Raw genomic sequence first — 12,692 nt, 5'->3', positions numbered from 1 at the left:
GGGTATAAATAACGGACGTGCTGTTGTCTGGTGCCTCTCTGCAGGATGCCAAGAGTGCTTTGGGGGTTTTTGTCTCATTTTAGAGAGAGAAATGTCATAGTGTTTTCATTTTGGTAATGACATGGTACTTTCCCCTTTAGACCAGTATCTCCTTATGGATCAAGAAGGTAAAAAAAAGCAGCAGAAAGCCATTAATTCATAAATTAATTCAGTTCTTGGTCTGTAGCCAGAGGCTGTTAACAAATGCACTTTTTGCAGGGCACTTCCATCCTGTTGCTGCTAACTGCATTACTTACGATAATTATTTACTGCAGCTCAGTGCTGAGGAGTAAAAAAAGATGTGTCTGTTGCCTTCTCTTTGTCCAAGTTGTCCTCGGAACGGGTTAACTTAAATCAGTTTTCACAACAGGAATATGGTACTTTTTTTGGCAGATTGAGCCCATCAGTCTTGGCATTTATAGATAAACAAATTTGTTACCATAGTATTGGAGCATTGTCAAAAAAGACATGACACATGCCTATAGAGTAACATGTAGCCCCCATAAGAGGGATTGTGGGGAGCGTAGTGGGTAGAAGGATGTTTCTAGCAGTGGCTCTTGCCTGGTGAACCAGTGGCAGGTCGGGAAGGCCTTGATGATTAGCAGAGGGGGCCTCCTTGCTAGAAGTCATTATTGTGGTTTTGGGCTCACAGAAGCAGCTGTTGCCCCACCAGGATTTAATTTCTCGTGTAGGCACTGGCATGCAGTGCTGCCAGCACCTGATGTGCGGTTCCCTTCTGGGTACCCTCCACATTTGTATCCTTTGAATGTGTTTTGCACCACAAGTTTTCTCTTTGAACCTGCTTGCCTGGTACTTTCATTTGGGTTAACTTGTCGAGTTAGCGTGAATGAACTTGAGCTGCCTCTGGAGGAAGGCTCAGGCCAGAAGGCAGCCTTGCGCTGCAGAGACAGCCTGTAGAAACCTCCTGCCAGAGAAAGGTGGAGGAAATATAGCTTAAATGTTCTGTAAAAATTCATACTTTTTTTTTTTTCCCCCCCCCCTCCCAAGAGACCATGATAGCACTGACTTTTTTGTTAATTAGTGAACTGGATTTTTTTTTTTTTTTTTTTAATGAGATGGCAGGCTGTCTGTGTCAGTCTGTTCTTTGGAAATGGTCCCATGTTTCTGATTAAAATCTTTACCCTCTTCTGTTGTAAAATAATGTAGGGTTTTTTATCTTTGTAAGTAAAAGGTTTTTTTCATGAGACTCTTATTTGTAATGTAAAATTCATATTAAGTGATTCTGTCAACCTATGAGAGGTAGGAAATACTCAATTCAAGAGAAAACAGTGAAAGAAGATAACGTCTAATGATGATCTGTCTTTTCCCTTAACTGGTATGAAGAAAGTATTAGCAATAAATAGTGTGCTTTCTATGTGCTTGACAGTCTCTTCTTCTACACTAGCGTTTTCCTTTCAGTCCGTGAGGGTTTTGATCATATATCTTTGAAAACTTGCTTCTGTGGCCCCCTATGGTAAAAAGAGGCTTTTTTCTTTTAAGTAGCTCTTTTCCACTTAAAATATCTATATATCTGTGTTTGCAATTTAATTATATGCTTAAGGAGTTTATTTTTCCTGGAAAATTAGCTATTGGTAATTTATTTTAAAAAAACTAACAAGAACCAAAGCAAAATCTCTGAAAGATGGTGCCTGAGCATTTAGCTGTGATTTTTTGAGTCATGTTTGTATTCGTGTTCTGTACTTCACCACTAGTAAGATACAAGGAATAAAAAAAGCTTGTACTTAAATAGTTCTGCTCCAGAGACCCTGCAGATAAATAACCAATAGAGCCTGTGTTGTAAATCTGTGAGATAAGTAGCCTTCATACCGATTGTAATCTCGGATTATTGTGTATGTCTGCCTATTAGGTTATAAGCCTTTAAAACCATATAGCTGAGAAGAGCAGTATATTGTGAAAAACCACATGGAGAGAGAGGTTATTCCTGTTAGAAAGAAGGGATTATTTCTCTGTCAAAAAGGGGGGTGGACCGTGGTGGTTTTGTTACACAGCTGAAAACATAATTGCTCAACAATATGTGTGTTCCTTTTGGGACAGGACTGCGTGTCTGCAGTCAAGCATTTATCAGAGGCCGCAGGATGGAAAGATTAGTGTACAAATTTTTTCTCTGCTGTTACTAGCGGCCACCTTAGTCCAGGTCTGTAACACGGGGCTCCCAGCTCCTCATTTTTGCCATGCTGAGCTGTTTGGGGGTGAATCTATCAGGTGGTGCTAGCAGAAAAGGAGCACTTCAACATAATATTCCTGTTTGCCTTTCCAAAGTTTTATTTATTCATCATTCTTCTTGCCTGATTTGCCTTTTGTTTTTTCCCCATCCTCTTCCTTAAAAAAAACAAAGCAGGAAGAAGGATTCTTCCTTGACATTATTGTTTTAAGTGTGATGTCATTATATAGGGAGCAGAGTTCGACACTTCCATCTCAAGTAATCTGCCTTTTAGCTTAAGTGCTGGGGAAGCAAATATTGTGACATTTTAGAAAGTCACTGGGATAATACTAAGTGTCTTTCAAATACAAAAAGGTAATTTACATTTGAATGCCTTGGTGTCTATTCCTGTTAGGAACAATTTCTCTGTCCTACTTACTTTAAAAGACCAAAGCCAGGAAAGAATCAAGAGGTTCTTTAGAGCAATTTAAATAATTTTTAACAGGCTGCTGTTTATAGTACTTACTTTGTTGCAAATGGGGATACTTACCTAGGCCTGTTTGACAGAAAAAACTGCCTTCAAAGTGGGTAAGTGACCCTCAGCCCATATTTGAAATGTGAATGTTTTCATAGCGAAACCCCCAAACACGTCATGAATCACACCTAATAATATACAGCATCCGTATCTGTGCTCTGCTGTAGTGGTGCATGTTGCATTACTTGATTATAGAAGTCAAGTTTGGTGCTTCCCTAGCTTGCCAGCTGCAGTAAAGAGCACAGAGCTGTTTTTAAAAGTAAGAAACCTACTGCTTCATTGTTTCATTGATAAAATCCACACGATTGTTGTATATGGGGAGAACTAAGTGGTAGCTTCAAACTTTCTGAAACCTATATGGTACAGCACTTTAGTAAAGCAATTTAAAGCCTTCTGTATTTCTTGATATGTGCTGTTATGATTGAGCAGGGTAATTAGACAGCATATTGTTCACGAAACAAAACACTTCTATGTGACATACTTGAATTATAGTGGTTATTAACTGACAAATCTCTATTATTCATCTTGCTGTATGCCTTAAAAGATTGCTGGATCAGCAAGCTTAACAAATATCAATGGACAGTGCTGATTTAGGGGAAAAGTGGTGATGTTTAATTGGTCCCCTTCAATGACAAAATGCCTTGTATGTTTTATGATTCTGAAATTAAATGGTTAAAGTTTAGAGTTCATGGCTAGTTTAAATTATCTGTGCTGCTACATCAGAATACTTAATCTGAGGCACTAAATGGGAATCTAAAGTCTGTTTTAAAAAAGTAAGCAAAGCCTTTTAGTTTACTTCTTCATAATGTTGCACTTCTGGAGAAGTATAGGGGAACAGCTCTGGATTAGCACGAGGTTAGAAATAGCCTGATTTTCTTCTTTGAGTCTTCAGCCAAATTCAGTATCTGTTAGGGCTGCATTGTGCAGGCTCATAGAGGACAACCCCAGCCTCAGTCACATTAAGTAGACAAAAATGGGAGACAGAACAAACAAACAACAAAAAACCAGAAAAGCAGCTAAGCTAAGGTGGGCGATGCGGGAGCAGGAATGAGATCTTTTGAGCTGAACTGGGCTTACTGGGCTGCGCCAGTTCGTGCAGTTGTGTTCGGCTTGCAGTGCTGTTCTGTGAAAGAGGATGCCTCCTCTTAGCTGGAAGGCTAAATACAGCACTCTGCAAGCACGGCTGCGTTGCTGTGTGGAAGTTCTTTAATCTCAGTGAATGAAGGAGTGCCGTTTATCACACTAAAACCTTTTCATGACTCATTAATAAACTTTCTCTTATCTAATTGCAGTGCTTTAGTAGGATGCAGTATAACCTCAGTGTGCCGCTAAAGAAAAATTAGATTTTCTTGTCATGAAAAATGCAGAGTTACTCATTGAAAAGCTTATAATTCCAGTAGCAAATGAGGCATGAAATATATTGCCAAAAATACGGCACCCAAAAACACTGGCAGTAAATATTTTATCTTGGTGCTAATTAAGAGCTTGAATTTAAAACTGAACATTCTAAATTTTCTCAATAATAAAACTAACCTAACAATACCAGTGTAGCTTTAGTACCATGTTATTCTGGCCGGATTCTGCCCTCGACTTGCATGTTGCTGATGGTGGAGGATGTTCATAGCTCTAGCAGTAAGCAGAAATTTTTTCTTGTCTTCGTAGTGCATTTTTATTTACTTGGAAGTTGATTTAGAACCTGAAGATCAAATAATAGCAATCTTATGGTTTCATTAACTGCAAAGAAAAGAGTTTAAGGAAAAAAACCCAATTATCTCTTTTTTTTTTTCCTCCCCCACCACTTGATTTCTTCATTTGATTTTCCTTTAACCAGGAGCTGTTTAACTAGTATTAGATTTTCTATTAATATAAATCTGAAAAATACGGTGTTTTGGCTTCTGTTGTTATTTCATTGATTTTGTTTTTCAGATCCTCTCTTCTAGTATACCTAGTGTACCCTTAATCACATGCATTTTCGGGTCCAGATTTGAAGGGTAAACACTCATAATACGTAGCTTAAAATAGTAGGTGTGATTTTAAAAAGAAAAAAAAAAAATTAGCGCTCAGCTCTCGAGAGAACGTTTTTATGAAGGAAGCAGTGGTTTTTCATGTAGCTATACTTCTGTAGCCTTTTTAGGTTGTGTTTAGATACTGGCAGTGGTGGAAACTGTTAGCTGCGTGTCCATGCAGCATCTGACTCTGCAGCGTCTGTCCCAAAGGCCTTTTGAATAGGGTCTTTTCTGGGGGTGCCACTGCAGTTTGATGTTCCCTCTAGTGTTTGAGGACTGGAAATGCTGAGTCTAATCTTCATCAGGTTGCTGCAAAATGACCAGACACACTCTCTAGCAACAACTCCTTGAAAGCCAAGGACAGGGGTTTGTGTCAGGAAAGTCAAAGGGAGGGCATGTGGGGGCTTGGCTTTAGTTTCAGTGGATGTAATTGCTGCATTATCAGCTGACTTTGTCCGTGTGTTCTGCTCTGGATGACCTTTGGAGTGTAGGACCTGAGTCTGAGCAGCCTCTGTGTCATCACATTTCTACTTACCTCTATGGGCAGACCAAATGTGGAGCCTTTCTAAGCAGAATTTGATTTCATTGCTGCTTAGATGGCTATCTCCCAAGCTATTTATTGGTTTCATCAACACAGTAAATTGTCTCAAGTCTCCTAAAGAAGTACTTACAGAGATTTCTATGGCTGATTAATCACAACAGTTTGCTAGATAAGAATAAAGACAAATGATTATTTAAACCTGCTTATGTACCATGACTCTTTCTTCCTTGATTGTGGTAGAGTGCCAGCTGATGAAGACAGAACGACCTAAACCAAACACATTTATCATTAGATGCCTCCAGTGGACCACAGTAATTGAAAGAACATTTCATGTGGAGACTCCAGAGGAGCGGTATGTTTCATTCATATTTAATACATAAACTACTTGCAAAAGCAGATGCAAGTGTTCAGCATTAATAGCAAGTCCTTTGCTGAAGCTCTTATTTATCAGATGATGTACGTCTAGACTGAAAAGCAACAAATAATTTTTGAGTGCCTCGGTTTTAGTGCATGTTCCAGTATAAAAGGTACCTTAAAGGGGGTTTCAGAGAGTGGATTTTGAGTGGCATTTGTAAATGAAGTGTTGCTAGGTTGGGTATCCAAAACGGACAGGTGCAGGTGTGTACCAGCACACAGGTAGTTATTTCTGGAAACTTAAGGTTCATTTCTCACTGGAAATGTTGTGGTATGTGAAATGAAAGGTTTCTGACCTGGGAGTTTCTGGAAGGATGAGCACAAGTGAAATAGAGATTCAGGCAAAATGGAGTTCTATCAAAATACTGACCTTTTAAAGTCTTTTTAGACACCTTGTTTTTAAAGGAAAAAAAGTTAGTTGTATCATTTGCTGATTGCTAATGTTTTATGCAAATTAGATAATAAAAGTGATAGTTATCTGCTGCAGGTGCAGATTTCTGTTTCAGCTGTTAGGAAACAAAGCTAAGAGCATGCATCCTGTGCTCTCATCATTGGAGAATTGATCTCTTACCTCCTGAGAGAACAGTTTTCCAGCACAGCTATTCTACAACTACAGAGTATTTAAATATTTACTTGCTCTTCAAGAACTGAACTCAAATTATTCGAGTACCATTGCCCTAAGGGGGGGGGTGTATTTTAAAACCATTGTCGTCCCTAGATATTATACTGGAACATGTTGATTTTTAAGATCAGCAAATTCTACCTAGTATTCTTTGCTTTTTTCTTTCATAGCCTTTGTATGCTCTGATTTAAAGAAGGTTCCTGTTTATTGCTTTTGATTCTATTACAGTGATCAGAAGAAGGTGATATCAAATTAAAAGCATAGGAAAAGAAACTGGTCCTTGTTTCTTTTAGTAGCTTTGTGGTCAGTGACCCTAAAGGGAGTGAATAACAGTTTCTACTTGGGGAAAGATTGTATTTCAGTCTTGTTTTGTTCCCTCCTAGCCAATTAAGTCAGCTTTGTGACACTTCAGGGCTCAGAGTGTTAGTCACCTCTGTTGTGTATGCTTGAGACATAAAAGCTGAGGGTGAAATTCTGGTCTCCCAGAAATCAAAGATACTCACTTCAGGAGAGCAGAGATCTCAACCAAGTCAGTAACAGATCTTAAAAGAGATGTGAAGGTAGATACGCCTTTACCTTTCTCTGTGCCTTTGCCAACCAACATTTGTTTTTTGAGAGAGATGAAGAGATAAAAATACAGAAGAAAAAGTTCTTTTTGTAATCATTGCGAATATAAAAAATGACTAGTAAATAAAGGAATGTCTTTGTGATGGTGAGTGAAGTAGTCTGTGCTGTTTGTATAGGGAGAATGTTCAGAATTTTTAGCATTACCTTGCTGTCCCAGACAGGGCTGGACGTTGCACATTCAGACAAAATACAAAATAAAAAATGCACAGGGCAGGAAAGACCATATGTATAACTGGTGCAGTTTTTGTTAGAATTTTTTGTTGGGTGCTTTTTCCCATGGACTTTGCATCCTCTGGGAAATGATCTGCCTCTTCTATCCATCACAAACTGAAATTCACATATTCAGATATGGTTAAGGGTTTTTTTTAATGATTTCATAAAACCATTAAAAAATAAGACATTGATTAGGATGGCATGGCTTCACTGCAGGTTGTGCGTGGAGTTGTTCAGCACTGACTACCTCTCTTGCTGCTGTAGTAGCAAAGTGTTTTACCTGGGATGTGTTTGGAAGAAGCGTTTAGCCGGTACCTATCAACTAAACCACTATGTCCAGTTTCCTACAGATATGAAAGATAATAAACCAGGGTAAATTCACACAGTCCACTGAACATGTCTTCAGTCCCTGTATTTCTTAAAGTCTGTCCCAAAATCCTGTAAGCCCTTACAAGTTACATCCTTCATGTTCAGTAAATTTGCAGTGAAATGAAGTGAAGGCCAAGAACTTTCACTTCAGTAGTTTCCAAAAGTGTGAAATTTCCCAAACGACGCCAGAGTAGAAGTGGTCTCTGTGGGAGTTGAAGGGGTCAGTATTAGAGTACTCATTGCAGTAACAGCTGTGGAAACTTTTATCGTAACCAAGACCTGTGCCTAAGATAAAATGCCACTGCTTTTGCTGACATTCTACTAAAATTTACACAGGAATTGCTATACTTCTATCATTATCTTTACAACAGAGGAATAACCTAAGTATCCTGGGCTTTAATACTTTCTCCTAGAACACCCCTTGCCATTAAAATTTGGGATGTGTGTGCGAAGAGGTGGCATAGTGCCCCCAGCAGTTAGATATATGGGTTTTCAGTGCACCATAGGAATGGAGAAGCTGTGTTTAATTGCTTTGTGCTGCATGGAACCTATTTGCTTTTTGGTTTTGGCAAGTCTGTTTTTGTTACATAAATCTCTGTATCACCAGGTCATATCTTGAGCTCTGACTGAATGCCTATTAGAAATTCTGTGTCCAAAAAGCCTTATATTGTATCTAGATTGGGAGGACTTCAGTTGTTTCTTCTTTCTAGTATGATTAATAAAGATATATGTTAAAAGTGCTCTTAAAAACACATTTTTACAGTGCTTGAAAATGCACATAATTCATTGTATGTTGCATTGTTCCATCAGAGAGCATTAGTTGCTTTATATTCCTTGATCACCCTTGCCATGTCAGATGGTAGTCTAAAGTTACGAGTAATGAATGTCTTTGCTTCTGTTTTTCCAGGGAAGAATGGACGAAAGCCATCCAAACAGTAGCAGACAGCCTCAAGAAACAAGAGGAAGAGATGATGGATTTTAGATCTGGCTCTCCTAGTGATAATTCAGGTGCTGAAGAAATGGAAGTCTCTATGACAAAGCCAAAACACAAAGTGGTAAGTGAGCATAGCAGGAATAACTATATAGGTCTTCTAGAATGTAGACAAGAAATAGCCAACAAGACACATCCGTTCCCGTAACAATTACACAGTTGGTTGTAGATGCAGCTTCTGGAGGAAACAATTGTCTGAGCTGAGCAGGTACCAGGCAAAGCCTGTCTGGGTCCACTGGAGTTCTGAGTTCAGATGTCCTCACTGGATGGCTTTCAAGGCCAGCTCAGGTCTGTATGTGGTTTGCTTATTTTCCTGAGGTACAGAGCCTGAAATCATAGCTCCTGCTGGACTGTGACTGTGTAAACTCTTTACAGGCTAGTGCAAAGATAGTCCAGTAGATTTGCAGGATTTAGGGTGGGTCCACTGGATTTAATTGCTCCTTATTAAAGGTTTAGGCTGACTCCCAGACAGCCGCTGCAGTGTCTGTCTGTAGTGTTCCTAGAGCTCAGGTTTTTGCATCAGGCACAGCATTGTCTGAATGCACAGGGCCAGCTCAGCAATGGCTTTCCATGAAAGGAGTATGTGCCAGAGGAGATCTTTTGACTGTGGAGCTCTTTTAGGTATGTGTCTTCAACCTGCCTTCACTTCTTTCTACTCCCTTGTGGTCTCCTGTTTGGGTTTCCATTTTCCAAAGTGTTCCCACCTGCTCTTGTAAGGAAGAATTCATAGAACCTTCTCCCACACAAATGCTATGTCTCTGAACTGTACCAAGGCACTTCTTTGTGTCCTTATCTCACCGTTGTTATCCCCACTTACTTCATAAGCTTGTTTCAGTTTGGGGAAGACCAGTGAAGTTTTTAAAGAAAAAAGATAGCCATCCACCAGTGCTATCACTAAGTACGTATGCCAGCCTTGTGTTACGTCAGTGGTTTTAGACTGATGTGGGTGGCTATTTACATGGCATTCTGAATTGTAGCTGCCATTAGGCTTCTGTGTCCTTGACTGAATAGGTACCCCTCTTGCTGAACAGCTCTTCGTAGAAATGCAAGAACCACCTCATTAGTTAAATATACATGTTCTTCTGAGACAGTGAGCATGGTAGTGAGGATAACCAAAATGATGATGGGGGTCCTGGCATCAACTGTATTGAACAGTTAGCAGAGAGGCTCCTCAGCCAGCCCTGCAGAAGAATATGGATGAAATTTGCTGTTGGGAGCATCTTAATATTTTTCCCCAACTGAAGCTGTAGTAGCTTTTGGCTCTATAAGTCTCACTGGTGCCATGTTGGCAATGGTCATTGATAAGAGAGTCCAGAGACTATCCTCAGCCTGCAACAGATTCTGATTTTCCCCAACATTTTTCCTAATGGTGGAACAGATAAGAGCAAATGGCTAATCTCTGAAGCCGTCATTTTGTCTGTGGGTTTTGGTGCTGTTCAGTGAAGCACAAGAAAGCTGGTCCTCTGGAGAGGTGGGAAACATGAGAAAAAAGGTATGAGTTTAATTCCTGAAATCAGAGCAACATGTGCCTTTTAATGAATGCACTGACAAAGTGGTCAAAATGTCTATGGGTTAGTAGTAATACGTTGAATGGTATTTGCATAGTTGAGTGTTGAGTCATGTAAAAGAGTGTTCTGTTAATTGAAAGCTTATGGTTTTCCCCTCAGAGTTTGATTGTCTTTGGGAGTGCACTGGTATTCATTTTTATGAAGGAATCATTTCTGCTCCTGCATTCTCCTAAGCAAAAGGATTAAAAATCCCACGTATACAGCATACATAATGTATTCTCATGTGAACGAGAACTTCTATTCTGAGAACGATACACTTTTTGTTAGTTCATGTAATTCAGTTCTTGTTTATCTGTATCATTAACAGACCATGAATGAGTTTGAATACCTTAAACTACTGGGAAAAGGCACTTTTGGAAAGGTCATTTTAGTTAAAGAAAAAGCAACCGGACGGTATTACGCTATGAAAATTCTGAAGAAGGAAGTTATTGTTGCAAAGGTGAGTGGATGGGAGAAACTTGGGAATGTGATACAGCATTCGGGAAAGTCATACCAAGGATCCTCTGAGTACTTGTAAAGAATTGCTCTGTTAGTGATTGAAATGGACCCCTGATCTGGGGAATCACTTTGCTGATTTCCTTCTGCTTGTGTTTCAGGATGAAGTAGCGCACACGCTGACAGAAAACCGTGTTTTACAGAACTCGCGGCATCCATTCCTAACAGTAAGCATTTCTCTCTCTGCTGAGTGTAACTTGACATCATGACAACCAAGACCTTCCTTATTTTTTGTTATTTATATAATACATCTGAGATCAGTGTTTTCAGAGTGCCTGGGTATTTTTGTACCCTTCCATTTTTGGGAAGCATAAATTAAAATTCTTTTTTAAGTCCTCTGATTCTTGCAGAGCAGGTCCTCAGTACCTCTTGAAGACAGTGTTTCAGGGTGTGGTTCGACTTTATGGCTCACCCATTTAATGGCTTTCTATCTCTGAGAGAAGTATCTGCTTTCCTTGTCCTCCAAATGCTCTGTCTCCTCTTTGTAGAAGAGATCAGGGTGACCCTGATCTTGTGACAAACAAGTTCAGGAAGATATAGTGGGGGAAAAACCCTTTAATTTTGCCTCTCTTTGTTGTTTTTTTAAGCTCCCAGAAGCAGCTCACTGTGGAATCAGTGCTGGTAATGCCAGCCAAAGGACACTGGTGGGAGCATGTGGGATGGGACAGGGAAGAACAGGATCATGCTTTATCTGCTGCTTTCCTTTCAGCTTGTCTTAGCTGCGAATCAAACCATATTCATAGTTTGTATCTCCCAACACCAGCAGTTTCTCAGGGTTGAGTTCAGATACCCAAGTTCTACCTCAAGATTTTATTTCCAGTATTTATTACAAGTTGGCTCTGAATTTTTTCCAACTGCTTTAGCCCTCTAAGAGACCTGTGTAGGATCCTGGTTCTTTCTTTTGTCCAGGTGCACAAGGGCTTAGCTGGAATTTAAACCTTTTAAGCGTGGCCTCTGGAAGCAAATATTGGCTGTACTGGGTATAATCAGTAAATGTTTGTTGACATGTCTAAAACCTGATCCTCCCTTTATCTACAAAAATATGACTTGTTTAAAAATGCCACCCCTAGTAATGAAGATGAAGATATCATATGTGGTATTTTCTTTTTAATGCTTTCATAAACCCAAATATCCAAAACAAAGGTTGTCTTGAGAAGTCAGGTACAAGACTGGGTTGTGACCAAAAAACTTAAGACTGTGGCAAACAAGTTGATGTTACACTTGCCACAGGAATACACGTGACAGGACTGTACAAAGGCACTTTGTGACGCTCCATCACACCCTCCGTCCAGTCTGTTTTTGTGAATTGCTCACAAATTGATACTGACAGTATTGCTCAATCCTCTGGCAGGCTGTCAACAGGGAGCAGTTGTAGGCAGCAGGGCAGAGACCAGGGGGCTGTGTGGGGTAAATATATGTGTGTTTCATATAAGAGGGCTTGTAACCAGTGTGGTAAAACTTTGTGCTTTCGGGTTTGACTGTGGCCTCTCGTCTGTGAGATGAAACTGTAGGAGCTTGTGGCCTGGGGAGGAAACTTCAAGCCACTATTGGTATGTTTTGTATCACTGTTAATGGGCTAGGACTTTGTTTCACAGCATCATAGGCATTAGTGATAGCTTCTGCAAGGGATTATTTTAATGTTTTATTAAATTTATTTAATGAAGTAAGTTGGCGGTGGATCAGTCCTCAGCTGCAACAGGAAAATGTAAGTATTATATAAGATCCAAGGACCAAAACTCCACAAAAATAGACAATTTCATGTCTGTCTATGTTTCTGAAAATCTGTTTAAAATGCTTTTATAACTGTCAGTGTGGTCTGTCTTCTGAGTTTTGGTTTAAATCTCTTTCAGGCTTTAAAGTATTCCTTTCAGACACATGATCGCTTGTGTTTTGTTATGGAGTATGCTAATGGAGGAGAGGTAAGGGAAATGGAATAATGTTTAATACTTCAGGATTTTCCTGTACTACTACTAATTCTGCTTGACATTGTTTAGTTAAGGTCCATGTTTGCAATTCTAATTAATCCAAGTTGTCCCAGGTTTAACTAATATTAAGAATTAAGACTCTTAATTTTCTTAACTCTGTTTTTAGAGAATAGAGGTTTTGGGTGT

At 39.5% G+C, this 12,692-nt stretch overlaps 1 protein-coding gene across 6 annotated transcripts in view; it reads left to right on the top strand.

Annotated features, from left to right (window-relative positions):
* AKT1 (AKT serine/threonine kinase 1) overlaps window positions 1-12,692 on the top strand; it is a 74,848-nt gene that overhangs the window by 40,573 nt on the left and 21,583 nt on the right. For 5 of the 6 annotated variants that reach the window (XM_074908788.1, XM_074908790.1, XM_074908785.1 and 2 more), the window contains 5 exons: window positions 5,523-5,634; window positions 8,435-8,582; window positions 10,394-10,525; window positions 10,683-10,748; window positions 12,432-12,500. In XM_074908788.1, coding sequence (XP_074764889.1) covers window positions 5,523-5,634; window positions 8,435-8,582; window positions 10,394-10,525; window positions 10,683-10,748; window positions 12,432-12,500 — 527 coding nt within the window. The remainder of the gene's footprint in view (window positions 1-5,522; window positions 5,635-8,434; window positions 8,583-10,393; window positions 10,526-10,682; window positions 10,749-12,431; window positions 12,501-12,692) is intronic. The other variant, XM_074908791.1, reaches the window with a different exon arrangement.

The sequence above is a fragment of the Athene noctua genome, chromosome 6 (assembly GCF_965140245.1).
Source record: "Athene noctua chromosome 6, bAthNoc1.hap1.1, whole genome shotgun sequence".
Classification (NCBI taxonomy): Eukaryota; Metazoa; Chordata; class Aves; order Strigiformes; family Strigidae; genus Athene; species Athene noctua.
The sequence above is the reverse complement of the archived record's forward strand: the minus strand, read 5'-3'. Positions and strand labels throughout refer to the sequence as shown.